This window comes from Oncorhynchus mykiss, chromosome 26 (genome assembly GCF_013265735.2).
Source record: "Oncorhynchus mykiss isolate Arlee chromosome 26, USDA_OmykA_1.1, whole genome shotgun sequence".
In the NCBI taxonomy this organism is placed as follows: Eukaryota; Metazoa; Chordata; class Actinopteri; order Salmoniformes; family Salmonidae; genus Oncorhynchus; species Oncorhynchus mykiss.
This window is the reverse complement of record NC_048590.1, coordinates 28,791,006-28,816,070: the sequence shown is the minus strand read 5'-3', so window position 1 is coordinate 28,816,070 and position 25,065 is coordinate 28,791,006. Positions and strand designations below refer to the sequence as shown.

Here is a 25,065-nt window from a genome sequence, read left to right as displayed (position 1 = left end):
AATTAGACTGGTTTGGATTTCTCCCTGACCAATATAGCTGCCATGTTCACACCTTTCTGGAACTTTGAGGGTTTATGACATAGCCCTTCTAGTCATTTAATAGGATCTCTGTGTGAACCACCATGTTGGTGTAAGAAAAAAATATGTGAAACGGTTCTATATTTAGCACCAGAGACCACATACTGTTGTCATGGAAACATCACAAACTTCGGCGTCCTAGTTTATGCTGTGGAAGAGTATATTAATCAGACCTTTTGAATAATTCAGTATAGGAAGAACTATACCCACGCCCAGAGAGACTGGCTGACTTCTCCACCCCTCCCTGCACAAAACGCTTACATAACCCAGGTGTTGGGCTGCACTTGAGAAGTAACAGAGGTAGTGTCTTAATGCACACACACATTAAGGCTATAGCATATTCACACATGGCCCATACAACCTTGTTTTAAACATTGTGTTTCTGTGTGTGTGAGAGAAGGAAATAAATGTGCCAGAAGCTGTTTCTATTGGCCCCTAGTGCAGATGGGTATGTGCGACGCTTGATGGCTCCAGAACACTGCAAGCAAATCCTGAAACGTCGTCGATGTTTATGGAGAACTTATTTTACAGCTCCCCTTCCTATTCCCGAGATATAACGGGAAATTTATAGTCACAAACCGACGCGCTTTTTCCGTTTACCCCGACCGAACGCCACACCCCTTACTAGGGGAGGGGTTTAAACCCCGAGGCGTCTCCAGGAGAAGAGGGGGAGGAGGAGATGGGAGAGAGTGACAGTGACAAAGTTAAAAAAATTGTTGGGAGTCCGAGTAAGGATAGCAGGACAGCGCCCATGCTGAAATAGGATAGGCCTACCTTTTTATTCTCACATCGAAACATCGGACTCTCGTGCTCCGGTCGGAATAGCGGCGATTGAAACATCGGGTCCTATGGACATGTACGTAACAACAGCAATTTGTAAGAATCATTTCCCTTTAATTTTCTAATGGGGTGGGGGTTGCATCTATAGCGTAATTTACAGTTTACAGTGTTATTTTCGGCTTTCTCACACTCTTCCGTTATGTGGCAAAGTGACAGTGTGAGCCAGTGCTCATAAGTAGATGTTCTGGTAGGCTACTAAACGTTTTTAACTAGGCTTGGTTTTGTTCAAATTGAGAGTCATGTCATTTTCAAAAAAAATCGTGACCGATAATACATCCTACTTTTATTTTTTGGTGACACAGAGGAGAAAACAACCACAAACACTGGCTCAAGAGTCAGTTTACTGGGTGGCAAACTTTGAGGCCATGTTCCAACTCAGTGGAGCATCCTAAACGCTGCGTAAATGCGCTGTTTTGGAGTTGTTCGCCATTGCCTATGTCGTCCATGTATGTCTGTGTCTTTGACGATAATCCCGTAATCTCTAATCCAAAGTACTCCAAATGCTTTTTTTCACACCGCTGGGTGTCTGTCAATCTGTCTATGGGTTTCTCTACATCTCTCCACATGGTCCTTCCTTTATAACCTGTGTTAGTTTATTCATGCAGGGGACAAGTCCCCATCACCCCTACCCAGAATGTAATTTTTGCCACCATTGTCAAAACCGACAGCATGGCCCTGCTTGTGCAGTGCAGAATGGATTTGACAGAGCTCCACATACACAACAGTGCAAGGCCACTGTCTCACAGTGATGACCTCATGGTATCATTGAATTGATCTCTTCACTGACTACATTATTACTATAATCTGTAATTCAAACCCTTTTTAGGGAGATCGTTCACAAGAAGGCTAACCGTGTCTTGTAAATATTACAAAGTTACAGTGGAGTACGACTTGCAGTAGGTTATAGCAGGATGGTCAAGAAATATTGGATGGTTTGCATAAGGTCCATAGAGTATGGCTTCGTGTGTTTGTGTGTAAGAGTGTGACTTGCTGCTCATGCGCTGGCCTGCTGAGTGTGTGGGAACAGCTCTATGGAAACGCAGCCTCGTGGGGTCATTTTTACAATCTGTCCTTTGTGTGCCAGTCGCCTCTGTAGAGGATTTAATAATAGCTAATGATCCAATCATCTGCTCACTAACACTGGTGAAGAAAGGGGTACACACACAGAAAAACATAAACATCACAAATATAGATCTACTGCAGTCTACACCTGGATCGAGGTGGCACTGGCAGGGATTGAGTTTCGGGATTTGTGTGTTTGGAGGAAAATGTTTGGGATGAGAGGTGAATGTGTGTTTTGTGTATGTGTCTATGTTAGTGAATGTGTTGGCTGGTAAAAAAAAAATAAGAATCCATAAAATGTAGTAGACTGCCTTCATTTATCAGATTTGTTACCCAAACCACACCTCTATCCAAAACTAAACCTGACCTTGACTAACCCAAACTAATCCTCTCAGCGTCCGGCTTGGATTAAGGATTAAACTGGACGCTTGGAATTCAGCATGGTCTAAGGATTTCACAATCTTAGACCAGAAATCACTTGGACAGTTCCATGGTGATGGTTGAGGTTGGATGTGTGCATTATTTTATTGTCCATTTAAATAGGCATCAAATTAAGATTATTTTAGTTTATCTGTTCATCTGTCCTTCTCTCCGTCTCTCTCTGCCTGCCACTTACTCTCTCACAGAAACACCCAACCACAAAGATGCAGGGTGGAGTAAGGGTAACTAACACTGTTTGGGATAGTAATTGGTAATAAGTGGTTTGAGTGTTCTGTGTAAAAGGTAGGCTACTGCTGAGTCGTCATGTCAGTTTCATCTACAGGCGTGTGGAGTTTAAGCCTCGCCTCAGCTCATTTACTGAACCTTTGTATTAATTTAGGTTTGGCCTTCGCTAGTAAGATCAAGTTTAGCCTTTAATCCTTTTGTGTTACTGTCTTATCATAGCTAAGACACTTACCCTGTGGGGTGGCTGTAACGCTTATTACACTCTGTTCTTGGAGAGGCTCTGTTCATGGTGACTGTACATGTGGCTGGTGTCTTGCTTGTTTAGACTGTTATTGGATTCTCTTTTCCAGAGTACTTCAACCAGAACATTTTGTAGTGTGTGTGTAATGCGTATGACACAGTGGACACACATGCAATCTAACAAATGCCTTGAATATATGAGCAGGAGGAAGAGTGGCAGTTTTACACTCTTTCACACACTCCTACTCGTATGTGTACACTTGCACACACAGATGGTTTTATATTCCTGGCCCAAGCTCCTCTGTAGAATTTCCTGTGTAGAGTCAGCCATCAGACTTCCTGTATTCAGGATTGGATGCAGAGGGGGTGGGGGACCGGGGTAATGGGGAACAGGAAAGGAGAGCGAGGAAGTGTTTGCTGGAGTCAGTGTTGGTTCTTGAGCTATGTACAATGCAGCCACATAATATTGGACACGACACAGCAGACGAGCTCTGAGGGAAGGAGGGGAAGTAAGTGGGTGGGAGCTAGGCTATGGTCTGTTAAATGGCTCTCCTTCCCCATACGCATTTTGTCTTCTACAATATCTCATCAACGGTCATGAGAACTTGTTCTCAACTAGCTTACCTGGTTAAATAAAGGTGAAATTAAAAAATGAAGGAAAGGATGCTTTTAAAATAAGCTATGGGATGGAGTATGGTAGAGAGTAAGGGGAGAAAGAGAGCGTGTGTGTGCAACCTGTAATGTCTTCCCTCCTGTTCCTTTACATACAGGACGTGTCCTAGGATCTGTGGAAGCCTCCCCACCGTGCTACGTCGTCCCAGCATGCAGTAGGGGCAGTACACCTTAACTCCACAGGTAAGACACACATGCACACACACAGACACTCTCCACACCTGAATGCTGTAACACACTGACTGCTGGCATACAGACAAAAGCAAGTCCATTCTGCAGTGTCTGTGAACTGTGACTTTATCTTCCTCATTGAGCCAAATCTACTCATTGTGTCTGTGTGTCTGGCTGCCTGTGTGTGTACTAGTCACTTATCCTCTTCACCCCCTGTGGAGTACGAAGCCACGACGAGCAAACACCATTGCATGTGTGTGTGTTGTCTCTCTCTCTCTCTTAATCTTCAGTACTCCACTATGTCTATTACAAAGTATCTTTCTCTCTCTGTGTTAAGTTCACGGCATCGCCATCTAAAGAACCAGGATGTTTACAGGTTCTACCAAGAACCCAACCCCTAAAATACCTCAGCCTGAGCGGCTGGACGAGGTGTACTCTGCACTGAGGAGAGGCCTACAGTGAGCACACACACACACACACACACACCACTGGCCTGGCTGTTGTAACAGACAGGTCGAGAGCGAGACAGGAAATGGTTCAAAGTGAAACAGGAAATGACATCACAATGCTGTGTTCTCAGGTCATTCCTGCAGGTCCACCAGCTGGAGCTGGACAGCCTGGGGCAGCAGATCAGAGAGAGCAAGAGAAATGGCCGTCTGGTGAGAACACACACCACCAATCACACCAGTACTACTAACCCATCATCATCACACTAGCCAATGCCACTCGCAACTTCTGACTTAGGGGACGTTTAATTTCTTAGGACAGTCTGTTAGAGTAATACTGTGTGCAAGGTGATGTTAACTGTTATATGCCTCCCTTCCTCTCTGTAGGGGTCTCTGTATGAGTTGGATAAGGTGGGTTTCAATCACACCAGGGAAGATGACTGTATTAATTCACAACTCTATTAATAAACCAATTGAATATGTACATTTTGGGGTGATTTAATTACTGAATAACTTGTCTTTGATCTTTGTGCTTTATCAGCAAGTGAAGGCCATAGAGAGATTTATGCGTCGCTTAGAGTTCCACCTCAGCAAGGTATGACTGAGTGTGTTTGTGCATCTGCAGTGCAGTAAGATACCTGTTAGCCATACATTTGTCATAGTGTTGTCATATTGCTGTAACTACAGAGTAGACTCTGTTTTTTTCTAGGGTAACCATCTCTAATACTTTTTGGTAGCAGATTAAGGAGCTTTGCAGGTCTGCATCACCATAGTGTTTCTGCACAGCTGTAATGTTGCTGTAACGTTCCAGGTAGAGGAGCTGTACGATGCTTACTGTATGCAGCGTCGGCTGCGGGATGGGGCCAGCAAGATGGTGGCAGCCTTTAACTCTGCCACAGGGAGCAAGGAGGCACGGGAGAGCCTGAATGAGGCCAACAGGGGCTACAGGGAGTACACTGAGGTAAGGGGCAGGGGCTTATGGGTACACTGGCGAGATGTGTTAGAGAACAAGGCTAGTCGCTCTTTCAATAGCGCCTTTTAACGTTTAAAACAGCCGTTTACAGAATGGAAAGTAAGGTAAATTAAGCCTTGAAATAAGTCATTTATCAGAAATAAGAGTTTGACTGCAATGTCATGTTGCTCTGACAACAAACATCAGAATATTATTGATATGAATGACTCATTCTCTCTCTCTCTCTCGTGTCTCGCTGCAGCACATGTGTTCCCTGGAGAGTGAACTGGAGAACCAGATGGGAGAGTTTCATATCAAGATGAAAGGTGAGTAATTTTCTCACCCTCCACTTACCCCCTCTTCTCCCACCAATTTGTTCTGGTCCTCAAGCCCAACTGTTCTTACCACCTCCTCGCTCTCTTTCTCTCTCTCATTCTAGTGTTCTCCCTGTGAGCATATGTTATGTGCTGTAACTGTATGTCTCCTGTATTGCAGGTCTGGTTGGCTATGCACGGTTGTGTGCAGGAGACCAATATGAGGTGAGAATAACTAATGGACACACACTGACACATACACACATGCAGTATGCGCACACACATGAGGCACTGATGGTACCCTTGACCCCCAGGTCCTGATGCGTTACGGCCGTCAGCGCTGGCGGATGAAAGGTCGTGTGGAGGTCAGCAGTAAACAAGTGTGGGACAGTGAGGACAATGTCTTCCTGCCTCTCATCACAGAGCTCCTGTCAATCAAGGTGAGAAAGCCCTTTGGATGGAGCATGATAGTGTTTATGATCAAATCAGTATTTACTGTAATTAACTCTGGATGAATGTGTTTGTGTTTATAATAACATATTGATATTATAAACATGTTTATAATAACTGTTATTACTGTATTGCCATGTTATTATCACATTATTGTACACAAACAGCAAAAATACCCAGAACTTAACAATAGTCCTAAAAAACATCACTTACCGCCACCATTCAACTGACTGTGGTTTATTTTCCGTTATGGTTGCCAAGGTGACTGAGCTGAAGAGCTTGGCCAATCACGTGGTGGTTGGCAGTGTGTCTTGTGAGACACTTGACCTGTTCTGTCCGCTGCCTCAGACGGTTGCCGTGGATATCAACGACTTGGGGACAGTAAAACTGAACCTAGAGGTCAACTGGAGGTCAGTCTCACCTCAATCATCCCTGTTTACCACTTCCCCCTGTCTCACCTTCCTCCACCTCAACCCCTGTTCCACCTTCATCTATCTCCCCATTCTATTGGTGATAGCCAAACCAGGCCATTTGTGAAGGGAAAGAGTGCTGTTTGTGTTAAGACTGACTCATACGTTTGTCAGTAGTAATAAACACACGATACAGCTTTCTATAAAATACATCTCTAATGTAATTATATTGCCCTCTCTCGCTCTCTCACACACTATCCTTCTCTCTCTCTCGCTCTCTCAGTCCATTTGATAAAGATGACCAGACCTCATCCTCCAGTACGGTTTCCAAGCGCTTTTTGTCCAATCAGAGCCCTCCAGACACACCTTCCATGCGCGAGCAGGTGTTTTATGTGAGTCATACCTTGGCCTCCCTGCCTCTCTCCCCAGCTTTAACCTATGCTTAAGTCAGCAGTTCATAATTGTCTGGAAAACCTAAATATTGTATTGTTTTATTGATGTAATTATAACCATTGATTACTACTCGCTATTATTAGTTTGTTCTGTTTCAGCTGCCCCCTGGCTGCTGTGTTTGTAGAGGTAGCAGTGGTGTGTGTGTGTGATTGTAGTAGAGGTGTGTGAATCAGTGAGCTGTGTAGGAGAGGAGTGTGTGAGCGTACAAGATCGGGTTGTGGACCGTGTGAGTGTATTGGTGAGCTATGTAAATGTAGGAGAGAAGTGTGTGAGGATAGCAATGAGTTGTGTGAAGAGTGGAGATCTGGTTGTGGAGTGAATGAGGGTACCAGTGATATGTGTGAGAACAGAAATTAGTATGAATGTAGCTGTGGTTCTCTTAGCTGTTTAATAGTGGTTGAGTAGTAGTCCAATTTCTCCCTCTTCCTCGCCGCGCTGAAGAGCATTTCTCCTCGGAGCAGGGCCAGACTGGGCCAACGCTGGTCAACGTTGGAGGTGTTCCGTGACACCTTGGCAGACAGGCTCTCTCCACCCAGCCGCGTCCACTCACAGTTGGTGTGTGGCTGCATACAGTTGAAGAAGTGTGGTTGTCTGTAGTTGAAAAATGGTGGTCTGGTTAGTGTGTGGTGGTTTGTAGTCAAGTCATGATTTTCAGTGTTCTGTACTTGGTAAATGTGAACTAGCCAGTGAGTGAGTCTTGGTCCATGTAGTCTGATCATTGCAATTTTCTGAAATGCAGTGCCATCTACGGAATTTGATTATTTTATCCTTCAGATATATTGAAAATCATGTTTGTATTTAAAGTGTATATTCAGTGTGCAGTGCTGGTATAATTGTTGTCATTTAATGGTGTTTTTGCCAAGATAAGTGTGTGACAGCAACACTGGGTCATCAAAATAGGAACTTAAATTCTCCTTTTCAGATGGAAATAAATATAGTGCCTTGCGAAAGTATTCTGCCCCCTTGAACTTTGCGACCTTTTGCCACATTTCAGGCTTCAAACATAACGATATAAAACTGTATTTTTTTGTGAAGAATCAACAACAAGTGGGACACAATCATGAAGTGGAACGACATTTATTGGATATTTAAAACTTTTTTAACAAATCAAAAACTGAAAAATTGGGCGTGCAAAATTATTCAGCCCCTTTACTTTCAGCGCAGCAAACTCTCTCCAGAAGTTCAGTGAGGATCTCTGAATGATCCAATGTTGACCTAAATGACTAATGATGATAAATACAATCCACCTGTGTGTAATCAAGTCTCCGTATAAATGCACCTGCACTGTGATAGTCTCAGAGGTCCGTTAAAAGCGCAGAGAGCATCATGAAGAACAAGGAACACACCAGGCAGGTCCGAGATACTGTTGTGAAGAAGTTTAAAGCCGGATTTGGATACAAAATATTTCCCAAGCTTTAAACATCCCAAGGAGCACTGTGCAAGCGATAATATTGAAATGGAAGGAGTATCAGACCACTGCAAATCTACCAAGACCTGGCCGTCCCTCTAAACTTTCAGCTCATACAAGGAGAAGACTGATCAGAGATGCAGCCAAGAGGCCCATGATCACTCTGGATGAACTGCAGAGATCTACAGCTGAGGTGGGAGACTCTGTCCATCGGACAACAATCAGTCGTATATTGCACAAATCTGGCCTTTATGGAAGAGTGGCAAGAAGAAAGCCATTTCTTAAAGATATCCATAAAAAGTGTTGTTTAAAGTTTGCCACAAGCCACCTGGGAGACACACCAAACATGTGGAAGAAGGTGCTCCAGTCAGATGAAACCAAAATGGAACTTTTTGGCAACAATGCAAAACGTTATGTTTGGCGTAAAAGCAACACAGCTGAACACACCATCCCCACTGTCAAACATGGTGGTGGCAGCATCATGGTTTGGGCCTGCTTTTCTTCAGCAGGGACAGGGAAGATGGTTAAAATTGATGGGAAGATGGATGGAGCCAAATACAGGACCATTCTGGAAGAAAACCTGATGGAGTCTGCAAAAGACCTGAGACTGGGATGGAGATTTGTCTTCCAACAAGACAATGATCCAAAACATAAAGCAAAATCTACAATGGAATGGTTCAAAAATAAACATATCCAGGTGTTAGAATGGCCAAGTCAAAGTCCAGACCTGAATCCAATCGAGAATCTGTGGAAAGAACTGAAAACTGCTGTTCACAAATGCTCTCCATCCAACCTCACTGAGCTCGAGCTGTTTTGCAAGGAGGAATGGGAAAACATTTCAGTCTCTCGATGTGCAAAACTGATAGAGACATACCCCAAGCGACTTACAGCTGTAATCGCAGCAAAAGGTGGCGCTACAAAGTATTAACTTAAGGGGTCTGAATAATTTTGCACGCCCAATTTTTCAGTTTTTGATTTGTTAAAAAAGTTTGAAATATCCAATAAATGTCGTTCCACTTCATGATTGTGTCCCACTTGTTGTTGATTCTTCACAAAAAAATACAGTTTTATATCTTTATGTTTGAAGCCTAAAATGTGGCAAAAGGTCGCAAAGTTCAAGGGGGCCGAATACTTTCGCAAGGCACTGTATATTTTTGTTTTCCATATTTTGTCAGATGGACTTGGCTGTTATTAATATCTTTCTCTCTTCCTCTGCCTCCACCCCTTTTATCTCTCATTTATCATCCTCTGTAGTCTCTATTGAGGAGACCAGGGGAGCTGGAGAATGGTACAGTCTGGTCAAACTCCTCTGAATCATCAGACGACTCTTCCAGCCCAGCCATGGGACACACACACAGGATGATGGCCACTCACAGCCTGCAGACCACACCCACTATCCAGATCTCCTTCAACCCCCGCCAATCAAGCGTCTCTACCCCATCCCTCTCTTCCAATCATGAGGAAGGGGAGCCAGGCACCACCAAGGGATTTGGCGAAACAGACTCTGTGATGTGTACACTGCTGAATGGCCATTTGAAGTGTTCTCGATCTCTCAGCCATATCAGTGAGAGAGCCATAGACTGTGCTTCGACTAACAGGTTGTCTGACCAATCAGTTGAATCCTCTGAAACGCCAGAATCCCTACCCCGCTTAGACCTTGAAGGCTCCTATGTGGCTTCTCACTGCTCTAACCAGGACATGCATGAAGCCTTGGACTTGCCTGAATCTGGGGGCCCAGAGTCATGCGTTTCAACCCCAGTGGATCAGGGTGATGCTCCTCCGGCCTCAACACTGCAGGTTGAGAAGCCTAGGGCTGGAGTAGAGCCTCTTCCCACAGACCGTGTACTGGGAGAGGGACTGAGGGAGGAAAAGTCCTCCACGGAACACAATCACAGACTCCAATCTACCCAGCCACAAGAGCTAACGCTACCAGAAGAGACAGTGACTGTGAGTGTATGTGACAGGTGTGTGGGTAGACATGTAATTGTGTGATGTGTGTACTAAGTCTCTTTCCTCCATAGGGTCGATCTCACAGTAGGTCCTCCAGCTTCACTCAGGAAGTTGAGACTGCCCTGGAGAGCTTTGATTTTCTCAACTGCTCTGACCTTGATGATGATGAAGAAGAGGAGAAAGAACAAGAAGAAGATGAACAGGAGAGGGATGAGAAGGAAGACAAGACAAGGGACTCTGCTGATAGGTCAGCATTCTCTTCTCTTATGTATCAGGCTCTAACTGAACTCATCCTGCCATCTAGTGTTTGGAAAGCGGAATGGTACGTGAATTTAATTGAGTCTTGATGGTGGATTTAGTTTGTATAATACTGGGTGAAGTTGCATAGTGCTGTTTTCTAATGCTGTACTCCCACACTTCTTTGAATGTGCCCAAATCCTTCATATCCATTTCCATCCACAGAACTGTTTGCTCAATATTTTGTATTACACAGAGTGAGTCTGTGTGTGAGTGTGTATGTCAGATTGTGGTCTGTAATATTCTCCTTTTTGCTGTCCTCAGTAGTGATGAGTGTGAGGACGATGTTATAGAAATCATTGTCGAGGCCCCTGAAGGCTTCCGGAATGAGGACTGTTCTCCTGTAGATGCAGACTGCAGCTCTGAGGTAATGATAATGATCATGAGGGTATGCATGTATAAATAGTGCCTTAAATTTCAGTGTTCTAAACTGTAGACAAGTTTGCATGTAAAATTTACGTAGGAGGAAAGTAGCGAGCAGCTGCAGGCCTCCAGTGAGACAAGGGATGAGCAGGAGGAAGAAAAGGAGAAAGTGGAAGACAAGAAGGAGGAGGAGCAGATTACAGAGAAGGACATCCCTGCCAGGCAGGAGCATGGTGAGAGGGGAGGGTCAAAACAGGGGAAACTGCTAACTTGAGAGTGATTTGAAGTGGGAGTGGTGTTGATCGAGATGTGTGATTTGTAAATACAGTGCATTCTGAAAGTATTCAGACCCTTTCACTTTTTCCACATGTTACGTTAGTCTTATTCTATTTGTTGGGGGGTACAAATTTATTACAAATAAACAACTTAAATATTATATTTACATAAGTATTCAGACCCTTTACTCAGTACTTTGTTTAAGGACCTTTGGCAGCGATTACAGCCTCGAGTCTTCTTGGGTATGACGCTACAAGTTAAATAGAGGTTGCCTGGTTAAATGAAAATAAAACAAGCTTGGCACACCTGTATTTGAGGAGTTTCTTCCATTCTTCTCTACAGATCCTCTCAAGCTCTGTCAGGTTCGATGGGGAGCGTCGCTGTACAGCTATTTTCAGTTCTCTCCAGAGATGTTCAATCTGGTTCAAGTCCAGGATCTGGCTGGGCCACTCAGATACTTGTTACGAAGCCACTATTGCATTGTCTTGGCTGTGTGCATAGGGTCATTGTCCTGTTGGAAGGTGAACCTTCGCCCCAGTCTGAGGTCCTGAGCACTCAGGAGCAGGTTTTCATCAAGGATCTCTCTCTGTACTTTGCTCTGTTCATCTTTCCCTTGATCTTGACTAGTCTCCCATTTGCTGCCGCTGAAAAACATCCCCACAGCATGCTGCCACCACCATGCTTCACCGTAGTGCCAGGTTTCCTCCAGACTTGACGCTTGGCATTCAGGCCGAAGAGTCTAATCTTGGTTTCATCAGACCATAGAATCTTATTTCTCATGGTCAGTGTCCTTTAGGTGCCTTTTGGCAAACTCCAAGCGGGTTGTCATGTGCCTTTTACTGTAGAGTGGCTTCTGGCCACTCTACCATAAGGCCTGATTGGTGGAGTGCTGCAGAGATGGTTGTCCTTCTGGAACTTTCTCCCATCTCCACAGAGGTACTCTGGAGCTCTGTCAAAGTAACCATCGGGTCCTTGGTCATCTCCCTGACCAAGGCCATTCCCCCGATTGCTCAGTTTGGCCAGGTCTAGAAAGAGTCTTGGTGGTTCCAAACCTTTTCCATTTAAGAATGATGGAGGCCACTGTGTTCTTGGGGACCTTCAATGCTGCGGACAATTCCTTCGACCTCTTGGCTTGGGTTTTGCTGTAACATGCACTGTCAACTGTGGGACCTTATATAGACAGGTGTGTGCCTTTCCAAATCATGTCCAATCAATTGAATTTACCACAGGGGGATTCCAAGTTGTAAAAACATCAAGGATGATCAGTGGAAACAGGATGCACCTGAGCTTAATTTTGAGTCTTGTAGCAAAGGGTCTGAATACTTATTAAAAATAAAAAATAAACAGAATGAACTTAAATTAGCAAAAAATTATAAATCTGTTTTTGCCTTGTCGTTATGGGGTATGGTGTAGATTGAGGGGAAAAAATATTGAATCAATTTTAGAATATGACTAATGTAACAAAATGTGGAAAAAGTCAAGGTGTTTGAAAACTTTCTGAATGCACTGTATTGATTGTGGAGTTATCATTGGTGAAGAATAAGTTGTATTTATGCTTCATGCAGGTGATGAGGCATCCTGTGATGAGGAACCCCGCTCCATCCCCAGCATAATGGCCACCACTGTCCTTTAACATAATGGAGATGCCACTTCCTCAGACCATTATCGGATGCCATCCTAATCCCACCACTTTCCTAAGAGATCCTTACCATTTCACCACTAACAGATCAAAGAGCTCCGCTCCCCTTCTAGATCAGACAAGCGATTTCTGCCATGTGGGTGGAGATTGCGCAAATGAACAGAAATGTATTTGCTTCCCTCTCTCCACTCGTGATTGAAAACATTTATGACTATTGTTGTCCACTCATCCAAAGGCCACACGTATGCACACAGTCACCTTACAGTGAAGGTAGACATCTTTAGTCTAATGGAGCCTCTTCAATCAGAAAGTGCCTCAAGTTACAGAAAGGGGGATTGTCAGTTAACAAATACATGAAGAAAATGTACTTTTATTACGAACCAGAGAAGAATATGAGTATAGAGTTTTGATACATTGTTTATTTTTAGGATGACTTACAGATTGTGCACAATAAAATATACAATTATTTACTGTTTCATATAAATAAATAATGTTGAGCAAATATGTTGCCTGCTCTCAATTTTTAAAAACTTTATTATAAAAAAATATTTTGGTAAATCTACTACATTGGATGGTATTTATGAGACTACTTTCAGACTACTTTATGAGACTACTTTCAGACTACTTTATGAGACTACTTTCAGACTACTTTATGAGACTACTTTCAGACTACTTTATGAGACTACTTTCTCATTGTTTAATAACAATTAAACAAAACCCCTCAAATGTTCTGGGCTAGCATCCACTACCCAAAAGCAGCACTTTTGTGTCCATGACTTCCAGACTTCATCTTTCTAAGCTGTACTGCCCTCTCCTGGGTCATGATGGAGAGAAGGCCATACAATTTTACACTATTATTTTCACCTTTAATTAAATGATTGATCATTGGAAGGAGGTATATAGGATATACACTGACTGTGCTTTACTTGGACTAAAATAGGTGTCGGTACAAATGTTTGGTGCCGGTACTGTATATTTTTAGGTGCAGGAGCTCCCCAATACTTTTGAGATAATATTTTATAAGAGGATTAGGAGCTCAAGCAGTAGAATGTTGAGGGGCCTGTACAAGTCAAGCACAGATATACACTATAATAGCCTGCTTCAACCCTTCCCAGCCCCACAATAACATTATGTAATAAAAGCTACATCTTGCACAAACTTCTTACAAGCATGCATTTATGCTGTGGTTGCATGGTAGTCTTTAGTCTTGAAATGTTTAGCTTTTCATAGTAAAATAGCCCTCTTAAGGTAATGCAAACTTAACTGTAGAAAAAAATATTTTTTTTTGTAGTGTGGAAACAACTGTTCACCCAGAACCACGCCCCCGAACCCTTGAATTCAAAACTGGCGCCCAGACGTCACTGCCACCCAACTGCTGCGGTACCACCCTCCCACTTCTCCCGTCGGGCTTCTGTCTGCGCATGCACACTCGCCTGCTCCAGGCCACCATTTTGTGTAGAGACAACTCTGTCAACGCGTGAGAGGATTAATCGAGCTGGGACGCAAGGGCAAGCTTCCCTACCGTCGCCAGAGGAAGACCGATCAAGCAAATTTACCCGGAAAAGGAAGACCGAGGACCAGGTAAAATGGCACTTTCTACGATGAAGGGGGGCATTTTTGTAGGAGCTGTCGTCGGCCTCTAGGTGTCACGGTGGGGCTCGCGGTCCAGGCGACTGGCGGGGGGGTGTTTGTCTCCCTCTATCGTTATCGAAAATTTACTAAAAACATTTATAACCCAGAAGTTAGAGCTTCTGTTAAACGTATTAGTGTATTTGGACTGCTATTGGTTCGTATTAAGGCACGGATGGCTTTATAAATGCTTTAATGTTTAGGGTCTTGTTTAGGCCAGGCGTCCATCTTCTCGTGCCCTTTGTTTCCTCTTTTGAGAAGAGAACCTGCGTCTCCGGGTTCTAGAACGAAAGCTCAACATTTCGAGTTTAAACTTTGTATCAATTTCAATGTAACATCCTTAATGTTTCCTGTCACTCACGGTGCTACGATTTGGAAAAAATGAAAATGAATATCTTCTGTAGTCTGATATACTACATAGCCCCCTGATCTGGGTAGTTGTTTTAGTCTATGTTCTAGAACCATCCGATGGTTCTAATATCAACACTAATTGTATAATACTTTCTATGGATTCGTTATTTTACTGCTTCTCAAAATGGGGCTCTAGTTAAGTTGGCTCGGTAACTAGGTAACGTTTCACAAAGGTTCCCGAGAGTAAACACGGAAGGAGGGAATGTAGAGTGATCTCTTATGTAGCCCAAATAAGTCTGCGAGCACGGAGAGTAGATTTCTTCCAAATCAGAAACTAGATTAGCGGTTGGTTTCCTATCATCGGCACCACGTCCCATCGCGCCAGCCCGGTCCGCCTACAGCCGCCTTTCGATTTAAAACTTGCCATGAGAGAGGGAGCCAGCTCCCTCTAACCTGCACGCTAATGTTACAAAAACATCCACTCTTCCCTGGGCAAGACACGAGGGTGATTAGGGTAGTTTCCTTTTACCAGTGAGTTTTATACCCCCCCCCCCCCCCAAAAAAAAAAAAAAACATCTGCTTATTTTGTATTTTGGCAGTGTTATTTTTTTATTGGGACTTTGTCAAATGGTTGGTAGATCAGAGAAGTAGGATTAAAATTTAAATAATCGGCTGATGTTCGGTGATTAGGCCTGACTTGCAGTTGGTGTTCTAATTCATCCCAAAGGTGTTCGATGGGGTTGAGGTCAGGACTATGTCCAGGCCAGTCAAGTTCTTCCACGGCGATCTCAAACAAACCCATTTCTGTATCGCTGAAACAGGAAAGGGCCTTCCCCAAACTGTTGCCACAAAGTTGGAAGCACAGATTTGTCTGCTGCCAATGTGTGTCAATGGCTGTGTGCTAAATTGTATACACTTGTCTGCAACGTGTGTGGCTGAAATAGCAGAATCCACTCATTTGAAGTGGGGTCCACATACTTTTGTGTATATATATATATATAGTGTATCATGCGTCAAAGTTATTTTTATGGTCTTAACAGGTCGTTTTCTATGGAGGGTGAAGTCGTTTCCATTGAGACCGCTCAGGTCGAGGGTCTCCAGGACAGTGGGGAGGGACCCGAGCTGCTCCAGACTGTAGAGGCTGCCCTGATGGAAGGGGGTGTGGCACCCCAAGTGGTGACAGGGAATGTTGAAATGATGGTGATGGACACCCTGGACTCAACCCTTGACCCTGCCCTGCTACAGATGAAGACTGAGGTCCTCGAAGGGGGTGGCACAGTGACGGTCACCGGGGGAGACGAGGGACAGATCATCACCCTGCAGGTTGGTGTGATTTGTGAGTTTACGCTGAGAAAGATATCCTTTGTAAGCCAAACTTGTAGGCATAAATTATTCAGAGAATTGACTGACCCTGACTGTGTCTTGACTTTAGGTGGTGAACATGGAGGGGAACATGGAGCAGACGAATGCAGCGCTGGGGCTTGGACAGCTGCAGCTGGTGCAGGTTCCTGTCACTACAGCCACCGTGGAAGAACTCCAGGCCAGCTTTGTTGAAGCCTCTGCAGGCAATACTGAGGCAGAGCCAGTGATCTGCCACACCCTCCCTCTGCCCGAGGGCTTCCAGGTCGGACGCTACTCAACTACAAACACACACTTTGGCCTGAAGGCTCAGGTGAGATGCACTGTCTATAATACAACTCTAATCCCTTCCTGGCAAATTGTTTTTGTCTGGTGAAGGTGGTGAAGGTGGGGGCGAATGGAGAGGTGGAGACAGTTGAGCAGGAAGAACTGCAGGCAGCCCAGGATGAGCTCCAGGTGACACATGGGGAGGAGGAGGAGGAGGAGGAGGAAGCTGAGCCCCAAGTAGAGGACCAGACCTGGTCCAAAGACCCAGATTACCAGCCAACTGCTGGCATCCGCAAGGGGAAGAAGGGCAAGAAGAGCCGCCTGCGTTACGGGGAGGGGGAACGGGACATGGATGTGTCTGTATACGACTTTGAGGAGGAACAGCAGGAGGGGATGCTCTCTGAGGTCAACGCTGAGAAGGTTGTGGGCAACATGAAGCCGCCCAAACCCACCAAGATAAAAAAGAAAGGTCAGAGTTGTGTGTGTGTATGTGGGGGTATGGCAACCCCTCTCTTTTGGGGTGTGAGGAGGAGATCTATGTATGTTAAAGGGAGAATCGACGATGATGCAGAAAGTAGAACGCATAGTGGGTCAATTTCCGCAACAACTATGAACGTTGAAGAGCAAGGCTCAACTTCTGTGCTGTTTTGGTCCCGTGGCTACCACGCTCTTAACAGCGCGAAGCGACTCTGTGCACATGTGCAGATACTGTGTGACAGTGAGCGCGACGTCTTGCATTTCGCTCATCTCAATATCTGTGGTGCTGCTCGTGGCAACGTCATTTCGCTGAGTCTACCTTTTAATGTGTTTAATAACCTCTTGTCTCAGGTGTGAAGAAGACGTTCCAGTGTGAGCTGTGTAGCTACACCTGCCCCCGGCGCTCTAACCTGGACCGCCACATGAAGAGCCACACAGATGAGAGGCCACACAAATGCCACCTGTGTGGGAGGGCCTTCAGAACAGTCACACTGCTGAGGAACCACCTCAACACACACACAGGTATCTACAGCCTTTCATGTTCAGTCGCAGGCTGTTAAAAAAAATATATATTTATCCTTAATGAATTGATAGGGTGCGTGTTAATTATGTTTACTATTGCCCCTCCCCGTTCCATTTTAGGCACTCGTCCTCATAAATGCCAAGATTGTGACATGGCATTTGTGACCAGTGGAGAGCTGGTGCGTCATCGTCGCTACAAACACACATTTGAGAAACCCTTCAAGTGCTCCATGTGTGACTACGCTAGTGTGGAGGTAAGTACATTTGCAATGTATAACTGAAATGTTTCTGGAATGTTGTTTTAAATGTTTCTTTCTCTTTGCCCCAGGTGAGTAAGCTGAAGAGACACATCCGCTCCCATACAGGCGAAAGGCCCTTCCAGTGCAGTCTGTGCAGCTACGCCAGCCGAGACACTTACAAACTGAAGAGACACATGAGGACACACTCGGGTAACGCATACCCCAATCTCTCAGCCTTACGCCCAAGTATTCTTGATTTTAGTTCTGTTGATCGATGCTACACTACTTGACCAAAAATATATGGACACCTGCTCGTCGAACATGTCATTCCAAAATCATGGGCATTAATATGGAGTTGGTCCCCCCTTTGATGCTATTTCAGCCTCCACTCCTCTGGGAAGGCTTTCCACAAGCGCATTAGTGAGGTCAGGCACTGATGTTGGGGCTTTGTCATGCTGAAACAGGAAAGGGCCTTCCCCAAACTGTTGAGACAAAGTTGGAAGCACAGAATTGTCTAGAATGTCATTGTATGCTGTAGGGTTAAGATTTCCCTTCACTGGAACTAAGGGCCTTAGCCTGAAAAATTAAAAACAGCCCCAGACCATTATTCCTCCTCCACCAAACTTTACAATTGGCACTATTTATTGGGGCAGGTAGTGTTTTCCTAGCATCCGCCAAACTCATATTCGCCCATCGGACTGCCAGATGGTGAAGCGTGCTTCGTCACTCCAGAGAACGCCTTTCCGCTGCTCCAGAGTCAAATGGCAGCAAGCTTTACACCACTCCAGCCGACGCTTGGAATTGCGCATGGTGATCTTAGGCTTGTGTGCTTTTGATCGACCATGGAAACCCATTTCACAAAGCTCCCGACGAACAGTTATTGTGCTGACGTTGCCTCCGGGGGCAGTTTGGAACTCGCTAAGGAATGTTGCACCTGAGGACAGGTGATTTTTATACGCTTCAGCACTCTGCGGTCCCGTTCTGTGAGTTTGTGTGGCCTACCACTTCGCAGCTGAGCCGTTGTTGCTCCTAGACGTTTCCAATTCACAATAACAGTACTTACAGTTGACTGGGGCAGCTCTAGCAGGACAGACATTTGGCGAACACACTTGTTGGAATGGTGGCTCCCGAGTGGCGCAGCGGTCTACGGCACTGCAGTCTCTGGTTCGAATCCAGGCTGCATAACATCCGGCTGAGATTGGGAGTCCCATAGGGCGGCGCACAATTGGCCCAGCGTTGGCCGGGGTAGGCCGTCATTGTAAATAAAATAAAAAAATGTTCTTAACTGACTTGCCTAGTTAAATAAATAAAATGACAGTGCCACGTTAAAAGTCACTGAGCTCTTCAGTAAGGCCATTCTACTGCAAATGTTTGTCTATGGAGATTGAGCACACAGCCAATCTTATACACTTGTCAGCAATGGGGGTGGCTTAAATAGCCGAATCCACTAATTTGAAGTTGTGTGTGTGTGTGTAGATGTATATATCTCTGTCTCGCATACAACCTAAAAGTGTCTCTCTCTGGCAGGTGAGAAGCCATATGAGTGCTACATCTGCCATGCTCGTTTCACGCAGAGCGGCACCATGAAGATGCACATCCTGCAGAAGCACACAGAGAATGTGGCCAAATTCCACTGCCCCCACTGTGACACAGTTATCGCTCGCAAGAGCGACCTGGGTAAGTGACTCGCTTGTGCACAGTCATATCTCTTCTGCTGAAATACGGTCTTGTAACCTTGAGGGGATCAGTCTGTGTTCCTTACATTTGGATTGTCCCTTCCTTCCTCTCTCACTCTCAGGTGTGCACTTGCGGAAGCAGCATTCGTTCATGGAGATGGGCAGGAAGTGTCGTTACTGTGACGCTGTGTTCCACGAGCGTTACGCACTCATCCAGCACCAGAAATCCCACAAGAACGAGAAGCGCTTCAAGTGCGACCAGTGTGACTATTGCTGCAGACAGGTACGTGAAAGAGACTTTCTCTGCTTGTTTCCTCTCAATCTTCCCTGATTTGAAATGGTGAATGTCCACCAGATATTTGCCATCATCAATCTGAGATGAGGAGAAGAGGCCACTTTAGATTATTGAGATGCATCACATGGATATGTTTGGAATCAGCCGGAGACTGTTCTAGACCTCGGTGTGTTCACTGACTGTCCTATGTTTAACCTCTGGCCCCTAGGAGCGTCACATGATCATGCACAGACGCACACACACAGGGGAGAAGCCGTACGCCTGCAGCCAATGTGAGAAAACTTTCCGGCAGAAGCAGCTGCTGGACATGCACTTCAAACGTTACCATGACCCCAATTTCATCCCCACTGCCTTCGTCTGCAGCAAGTGTGCCAAGACCTTCACTCGCAGGGTAAGGCGACAATACACATCCACACAGAAAACTAAAGGATTTCTTCACATCCAAACCCATATCCTCCCGAGCAGAATACAGGACACACACAAAAACACACCCTCCCACCAGGTTGGGGAGGTTTGAAGCCTAGTTGCTCCATCGTGTGTTGTGGTCTTAGTGCCTTCAGAATGTATTCATACTGCTCAACTTATTCCACATTTTGTTTTACAGCCTGAATTAAAAATGATTTTCTCTCACCCATCTGCACACACTACCCATAATCACAAAGTGAAAACATGCTTATTGAAATTTTCCCAAATTTATTATAAATGAAATATCTAATTTCCATAAGTATTTACTCCCACGGGTCAATACTTTGTAGAGCACCTTTTGCAGCAATTACAGCTTTGAGGCGTCTTGGGTCTGTCTATCACCTGGATTTGGAGTGTTCTCCCATTTCTTCCAGATTTTCTCAAGCTCTGTTAGAGCCACTGAACACGCCAATTGGCAGCTGTTTTTTATGTTGCTCATTAAAAACGGGATTTCAGTCTTTCCTGACCAAAATCCGCATTTGGTTTATGATTGTACCCCCATGAGTCACTGAATAAATCTAAGAGAACTCAAATCTGTAAATAATTTTGATGTTTTTGCCAAGGATGTCTTAGTTGCACAATTTTGTTTCTAACTAAGGTGTTTGGTGCAGTATTTCTCAAGCAAACATTTTTTTTGCAGGGTGTTTTATGTGAACATTCGGAGCTGCTGAGCAGGTCTGTCACACTGTCTATGCTATTAGAGAGCAATCAGAGAGCAATCACCGCAGCTCTTCATCCCATGTTAGTGGGCAAATGGTCGTGGTCAAATCAAAGCAATCTTAATTTACCCGTTGTGATGCATGAATGTTTTAGACGACTGACTTTGTCCCAAATATCATGTTTACACTTTTTAAAATAATTTTGACACTAGGGTTTCTGAGTCATCGACGCCACAAGGCATTTTTCAAAGGGATTCGTTGCTTTTTAATGGCAGTCACTCTTTAACCTCTCTAGGGTATGTGGAACGCTCACACCTGGCCAACATCCAGTGAGATTGCAGAGCTCCAAATACAGAAATACTCATGATAAAAATTCAGAAAAGATACAACTATGTTACATAGGTTTAAAGATTAACTTGTGAATCCAACCACGGTGTCAGATTTGATTTCAAAAATGCTTTACGGCAAAAGCATACCTTGCAATTATTTGAGAACATAGCCCAGCAGACAAATCATTACAAACAGTAACCAGCCAAGTAGAAGCGTTACACAAGTCAGAAATAGAGATGTAATTAATCACTTTCCTTTGATGGTTGCACTCAGAAGACATTCAATAAATGTTCCTTTTGTTCTATAAAGTCTCTCTTTATATCCGAAAACCTTCATTTTGTTTGCGTTTTCTTCAGTTATCCACAGGCTCAAACGCAGTCACAACAGGCAGACAAAAAATCCAAATTGTATCCGTAAAGTTCATAGAAACATGTCAAACGATGTTTATATTCAGCCTCATGTTGTTTTTAGCCTAAATAATCAATAATATTTCAACCAGACAATAACGTTGTCAATATAAAAGGTAAACAAGAAAGGCACTCTCTCGGTCGCGCGTATGAAAAAGCTCTGTGACACTGCAGGGTCCACTCATTCAGACTGCTCTTACTCCCTAATTTTTCAGAATACAAGCCTGAAACAATTTCTAAAGACTGTTGACATCTAGTGGAAGGCATAGGAACTGCAATTTGAGTCCTAAGTCAATGGATACTGTAATGGCATTGAATAGAAAACTACAACAAACAAAAATATCCTACTTCCTGAATGGATTTTTCTCAGGTTTCGCCTGCCAAATCAGTTCTGTTATACTCAGACACTATTTGAACAGTTTTGGAAACTTTAGAGTGTTTTCTATCCAAATATACCAATTATTTGCATATCTTATCTTCTGGGCCTGAGTAGAAGGCAGTTTAGTTTGGGCATGTTTTTCATCCAAAATTCCAAATGCTGCCCCCTACCCTAGAGAAGTTAAGCCAGATGGGGAACGGCGGTGAACAGCCATCTTCAAGTCTTTCCACCGATTTTCAATGGGATTTGTGTCTGGGCTTTCGCTGGGCTACTCAAGGACTCTTACATTCTGTTCTGAAGCCATTCCAGTGTTCCTTTGGCTGTATGCTTGGTCATTTTTCGGTTGGAACGTAAATCTTCACTCCAGTCTAAGGTCATTGGCTATAAAGCAGGATCTCATCAATGATTTACCTGTATTTGCCTCCATAGTGCTTTGCATTCAGGCCAAGGAGTTAAATTGTTTTCATCAGACCACAATCTTTGCCGTATGATCTGTCGTTCACGTGCCTTTTTGCAAACTCCAGGCGTGCTGGTGCCTTTTGTTCTCAGTAGTGGCTTCCGTCTGCCCACTCTCCCATAAAGCCCAGATTGGGGAAGTGCTGTGGATACTGTTGTCCTGCTAGCAGGTTCTCCCGTCTCAGCCATGGAACTCTGTAGTTCTGTCAGTGGTCATTGGGTTCTTGGTCACCCCCTGACCAAGGTCCTTCTTGCACTGTTGCTCAATTTGGTCGGAAGACCAGCTCTAAGCAGAGTCTGGGTGCTTCCATATTTTTACAATTTCCCGATGATGGAGACCACTGTGCTCTTTGAAACTTTGAACACTCCAGTAATTGTTTTATACCCTTCCCCAGATGTCTCATCACCATTCTGATTGTTCCTTGGACTTCATGGTATAGTTTCTGCTCTGACATGCACTGTTAACTGTGGGACCATAAAGATAGACAGGTGTTTCTAAATCATGCCCAAACAATTAAATTAGTCACAGTTGGACTCCAATCACATTGTAGTGACATCTCAAGTATTATCAAAGGAAATTGGATGTATATGAGCTCCATTTGGAGTGTCGTAGCAAAGGGGTGTGAATACTTGTGTAAATTAGATTTCTGTATTTATCTTCAATAAATGTGCAAACATTTCTAAACATGTTTTCGCTTTGTCATTATGGGGTATTGTGTGTAGATGGGTGAGCGAGAATATATTTCATCCATTTTGAATTTAGGCTGTAACACAACAAAATGTGGAATAAGTCAAGGGATATGAATACCTGTTTACATTTTTTTCCCCCATTATTAATTTTAAACCAGTTACACATACGAACGACTACATCTCGTCTGCCCAGACCCACATGCTCACACCCCATCCCTAGTACCAGCATTATTGTTTGCCACATGGCCTTAAATTGTACCACTTTGTCTTTCTAGGTCACCCACGCTATTTCAATAAATCATTCGATTTTTCCCCCATTATGTTAATGGTTGATTTACATGTTTTTAGTATAATTGTTCTCACGATGAGTGATGAAGAGTCACTGGGCTGGATGATTATCTCACTATTTTCTGAAGGCACTGTATATTACTGTTTGCTCCTCAGAACACCATGCTGCGTCACGCAGAGAACTGTAATGGAGAGAACACCGGCGACGAGAACGGGACCCCGCCCAAGAAAGGCCGCCGCGGCAGAAAGAGGAAGATGCGCTCCAGACGGGATGACGACGATGATGACACCGGTACGACCAAGTCACAGTTAATTTTATTGTTCTTACACATGCAACAATATCATGTAATGTTATTTAGTGTGCATCTTAAGAGTCAGGTCTTTCTTGTTCCTCTCTTCCACAGAGCCTGAGCTGGATGACATTGAGGAAGAGGAGGAGGAGCTGCTAGCTGAGATTGAGGTGGAACAGGCACCACCGGTTGTCCCTGTCCCTGCCCCTGTTGGCCCGCCAGCCAAGAGGAAACGTGGAAGACCTCCAAAGGCTAAACCTGCCCCAAGTGAGTCACACTCTGGTACTCTGTTGGAATAATAAAAAAAATACCACCCTCACTACTTAATTTGTTGAAGGAATCACTTTTCATGCAGACATGCAATCGAGTGAATACTTTGGCCTTCACATATTTAATCAGGTGCAGATCACTGATCAGTACCCAAAGGGACTCAAAACAGCTGAACAGATTGTAAAAGTGGTTTTCTTCTTCCCTCAGCGGCGGCAATCATCCGTGTGGAGGATGAGACCACAGGCGAGGTGGATGACATAATCGTGAAGAAAGAGATGAAGGCAGAGCAGGCGAGCCAGGAGGAAGAAGCTGTTGAGGATGAGGTGCCAGCAGTAGAGGTGGAGCATGCTGAAGGAGAGCCTGCCAATCAGATAGAAGAGTCATTCCAGGGTGAGGAGGTGGTGCAGGAAGTGGCACTGTCTGTCACAGAGGCTCCGCCCAACGGTGACCTCACTCCTGAGATGATTCTCAGTATGATGGACCGGTGATGAAGACGAAGCCTCTGTCTACATCTAACAATACAAATGGTCCCCTATCTGTACACTCACATGCACCCCATTTGTACCCACTCTCAAACACACATACCTGCCCTCGCATACACCGTACACGTATACCACACATGCACACCCCAGTTATAACCTTAGATCTCTCTCTGAGGTTGATGATAATGCCTGGGACATGTCTAAAGATACCTTTAGCCCATTCTATTTTTTTAAGAGCTTATTTTCCTCTCTTGCGATCTCTATCTACAGCCTACTGCGAAACCCCTGACACCCTCATGTTGAATTATGTTTGTATACAGAATCTGGATAACATAATGCAGACTGTTGTCACTGGAAAAGATGTAAGGAGAGGGGGTGTGGTTTAGCTCATGATGATGTATTATGTCATAAATCATGTCCTCATTCTGCTGTCAATTATGTTCACTAGGCCCTCAGAATGCCTTCTCTGTAGCATATTTTGGCCCACATTTGATCTCTTCATGTTGGCCCTCTTCTCGTGCTCTGTTGTCTGTCTAAAAACAAGTATCATGTGCTTTCACTTATAGAATTAGCTGTTAGGGGTTCAAATGTTAGGGGCTGGGATGACCTGAAATATTCTGCTTTTACAAACTGTTATGCTGTTTTCAAATGAAACACAATACCTTGCTCTTGTTAAAGCTTTTAGAATGTATTCGTTTTTTGGTTTGATGCCTTTTTTTATTTTGTACCATCAAAATGAAATGCTAGGGGACTTGAATGGCAATGATATGATTGGAGGGGTGGGAGAATGCTTGACTGTACAGCTAATAATAATACAAATTAAAAAAAGATCAACCTACTGGGGTGT

At 44.3% G+C, this 25,065-nt stretch overlaps 2 protein-coding genes across 9 annotated transcripts; both read left to right on the top strand.

The window, feature by feature from the left end:
• The first annotated feature begins 711 nt into the window (after positions 1-711).
• Positions 712-13,189, top strand: LOC110506563 (rho family-interacting cell polarization regulator 1). 8 transcript variants are annotated; one of them, XR_002470996.2, is made up of 17 exons: positions 712-954; positions 3,657-3,741; positions 4,067-4,187; positions 4,310-4,388; positions 4,563-4,586; positions 4,717-4,770; positions 4,987-5,136; positions 5,390-5,453; positions 5,623-5,666; positions 5,756-5,881; positions 6,153-6,301; positions 6,585-6,693; positions 9,417-10,109; positions 10,184-10,359; positions 10,677-10,776; positions 10,851-11,005; positions 12,614-13,189. XR_002470996.2 is itself a non-coding variant. In XM_021586278.2 (17 exons), the coding sequence occupies exons 3-17, from the start codon at positions 4,096-4,098 to the stop codon at positions 12,679-12,681; spliced, it is 2,061 nt and encodes a 686-aa protein (XP_021441953.2). In that variant the 5' UTR covers positions 712-954; positions 3,657-3,741; positions 4,067-4,095; the 3' UTR covers positions 12,682-13,189. The 8 variants fall into 8 exon arrangements, 5 of the variants coding, with proteins under 5 accessions (XP_021441953.2, XP_021441952.2, XP_021441951.2 ...); XR_005039826.1 differs by having other exon boundaries at positions 10,674-10,776; XR_002470995.2 differs by having other exon boundaries at positions 10,184-10,434; positions 10,674-10,776.
• Positions 13,190-14,059: 870 nt separating this feature from the next.
• LOC110506562 (transcriptional repressor CTCF) lies at positions 14,060-25,056 on the top strand. The gene is made up of 13 exons (XM_021586273.2): positions 14,060-14,268; positions 15,708-15,990; positions 16,100-16,291; positions 16,405-16,762; positions 17,122-17,292; positions 17,413-17,546; positions 17,621-17,741; positions 19,059-19,208; positions 19,330-19,490; positions 19,711-19,893; positions 23,333-23,468; positions 23,581-23,733; positions 23,944-25,056. The coding sequence occupies exons 2-13, from the start codon at positions 15,718-15,720 to the stop codon at positions 24,222-24,224; spliced, it is 2,313 nt and encodes a 770-aa protein (XP_021441948.1). The 5' UTR covers positions 14,060-14,268; positions 15,708-15,717; the 3' UTR covers positions 24,225-25,056.
• Positions 25,057-25,065: the final 9 nt, after the last annotated feature.